Source organism: Lampris incognitus, chromosome 3, assembly GCF_029633865.1.
Source record: "Lampris incognitus isolate fLamInc1 chromosome 3, fLamInc1.hap2, whole genome shotgun sequence".
Lineage (NCBI taxonomy): Eukaryota > Metazoa > Chordata > Actinopteri > Lampriformes > Lampridae > Lampris > Lampris incognitus.
In genome coordinates, this window is record NC_079213.1 from 9,832,229 (window position 1) to 9,835,278 (window position 3,050).

The window sequence follows — 3,050 nt, forward strand, 5'->3', positions numbered from 1 at the left end:
CTCAATATTAAATAGAATAAATATCTAAATAGTCACAGTGGGGAACAGAACAGTTTTCAAAAGATAACTAACTCAGCTAACACTCTGAACCTTAATAGAGGAAAAGACTGCTCATTTGGCTTCGGATATAACTACATTACAAATACATGACTAAAGCTTTTCTAGAAACAATAAAAAAAGTTTAGAAACAATATTTCGCCTACACATTCACAACAACCCCCCCCCCCGTCTAATGAAGATAAGGAGAAAGAGCCGTCAAAAGTCTGAACATGCCTTACATGCTTTTAACACATACTGTCCTCTTATCATTTCCTAAGCACAGTCATGATAAATGAAAGTCACATATTTTGTTTGGATTTTTGATCTCCTGGAGACATTTTCACTGAGAAAAGGCACAAACAGTGGTTAATAGAAGATACTGTAGTCTCAATGGAGCATCTGCCCAGGCTTTGTAGTTCCTAGATCTCATTCAAATTGTATATGAAACATTATCTAGACCTGAAACCTTTCCAAATATATTTCTCTACTTAACTATTTTAAAATGAAACCGATGCCAAACTACAGTTCTACAGTGTTTAAATATGCAACATTACTGATATCACCAGTTTTGAACCACAAGTCCAAAGATCAAGGTCTACCAGACCAGCATCCAGATTGTCAGTTACAGTTAAGCAACTGGTTATGGGAAATCAGAATCAGATTTTGTTGGCAAGTTTTAGTTCAGATAACAATGGACCTGAGGAGACGGAAACACAAAATGACATCCCTGGGAATTGGTGGCTTAATCTCATTGCCATCTAGTCGGAGGTAGCGCAGTCTAGGTACACTGTCGTTGACAAAGTCATCCAAATCCTCAGCAGACACAGGGCAGATGTTGGAGCCATTGATATCTATAAGTGCAAGAAAAAGAAAGGGCTCTTTAGCTGTTTTTATGTGGAATTGGTGTATATAATAAAATGCCAGTGTTAGAAATATTCTAAAGATGTGAAACTTACTCTTGATCTTATTGTGGTCCAGATGCAGGTGTTCAAGGTTGGATGGGATTACAGGGACCTCGGTCAGCTCGTTGTGGGAAAGCTGCAGGTCCAAAATGCTGGAGATGTTGAACACTTCCTTGGGAACCCCATTGTTGTTGAGCTTGTTGCGGTTGAGTCTGAGAAATGCAACCTTGGGCAAACTCTTAAAGTACTCCCCAGGGATCTTCTCAATGTTGTTGCCATCCAGGAATAGCTGGGTGGTGGTGGATGGTAGGCCAAGCGGCATGCTGCTCAGCTGATTCTTAGCGAGGTTGATCTGAACTAGATTTGTTAGACCCTTCAGGCTCACCTCAGTCACGGCATCATCCATCAGCTTGTTCCCTTGAAGGTCCAAGAGGTTAAGCCTGTCCAGATCGGCAAACACACCAGCAGGGATCTTGGAGATGCGGTTGCGAGAGAGTTGCAGCTGCTCCAAGCTGGAAGGCAGGGAAGATGGCACGGAGGTGAGGAGGTTGTCATCCATATAGAGGTGGACCAGGTGAGACATTGCTTTCAGGGCACCTTCTTCTATGCCCTCACTGGTAATTTTATTGTGGTTGAGGTTCAGCCAACGTAACTGTGTGGCATTGCGCAGGGCATCCTCCGACAGTATCTCAATGAGGTTGTTTTGCAGGTAGAGGTACCACGTGTGTGGAGGAATGGTGGGAATATGCTTGAGGCCCTTGTTGTCACAGTAGATGGCATTGGGGAAGTTGGGTGGGCAGCGACACTCGCGGGGGCAGGCCTTGAGCTGGGCCATATAGTCCTCGTAAGGAATTTGCTTGCCCATGGTCGGTCCAAACAGAAAGAAGACAAGGACAAGGCTCAGAAAAAGTGCCATTTTACTGCTTAACCTGTAGTAGAAAGATAGAGAGACAATGAATTAAAGACAAATCTATGGACTGGACATACATGCAATAGTTCAGTTCGGTTCAGTTCAGTTCTTGATGATAATCTCAAAGGGTAATTTGGTTGCAGCATGAAAACATAACACAGAACATAAAGGTAACACAAGGACATAAATAGAAAAAAAACCTTGTGCAGTAGAGAGACAAATTGTCTACCAAGTTATTTATTATAATCCCAACAGACAATTTAATTTGCAGCATATGCAAATTGCTGATGACGCTGGGCTTGAGACTGAATGGGTCATGGAATGGAACTGGAGACTTCTGCATGCTCCAGATATTTGAGGGTAAAGAGGATCAGATAATGCCTTACAAGTTGTAAAGGATTGGGGACTTAGAGGAATTAAGACCACACTGTAACACTGTGATTACCTTTCTTCCCTTCCTGTGCATGACAGCACTTTCAAAATGCTTTTTCTAAATTTAAAACGGTCAAGGACAAGGGAAGCTTGCAAACTATAGAAATGTTGTACTTCCAAGTTAAGCAAATGTAGGAACTGGTATAATTGTTTTAGACACTTATAATACAGCAATTGGTAGTTTGTTCACCTGGTACACCTACCCACACAATGCAAACATTAAAACATGTGAAAATAATCTGATGTCAAAGCTCTGGCTCAAATGAGCCACAATCAGAGTATATCTGCCTACTGTTGTGCTAATATTGAGTCCCATCAGGTCCTATTCAAAGTCACCCACTCTGCGAAATGAACAACATGGATTTTCCAGCTCTGTGTTCATAGTGAATTAAAAAGGTCAGCCTCCCAGGACGATACGGAGCCAGGTCAAATTTAATTTTATTAGTACTTTGCTAGATGACAGTGAGGCTTAGACTGCAAGGGGCTGCATGGCTGCAGTTTTCCTGTTTGTTTCTGAGGAACACAATGTCCATCATGATGAAGACTTTCATACGTTACGGCTGAGAGTGTGTGTGTGCACGCACACACACACACACACACACACACACACACACACACACACACACTATCAAGCATTGTTGCAACCACACATACATGGAAGTAATCATCCAATTTTGCAGAATGCTTTTCCCCGATAAGGGTTCGCAACACAAGAATACAACAAACGAAGGGTAAGGAACAACGAGGACTGTAGTGTTGTACAACCA

The 3,050-nt window shown here is 42.1% G+C and overlaps 1 protein-coding gene across 1 annotated transcript; it reads right to left on the reverse strand.

Annotated features, from left to right (window-relative positions):
- Window positions 1–720: 720 nt before the first annotated feature.
- kera (keratocan) lies at window positions 721–1,857 on the reverse strand. Its single transcript, XM_056275902.1, has 2 exons — window positions 996–1,857; window positions 721–890 (listed from the first exon to the last, which is right to left on the reverse strand). Exons 1-2 carry the CDS (start codon window positions 1,855–1,857, stop codon window positions 721–723), a joined length of 1,032 nt encoding a protein of 343 aa, XP_056131877.1.
- Window positions 1,858–3,050: the final 1,193 nt, after the last annotated feature.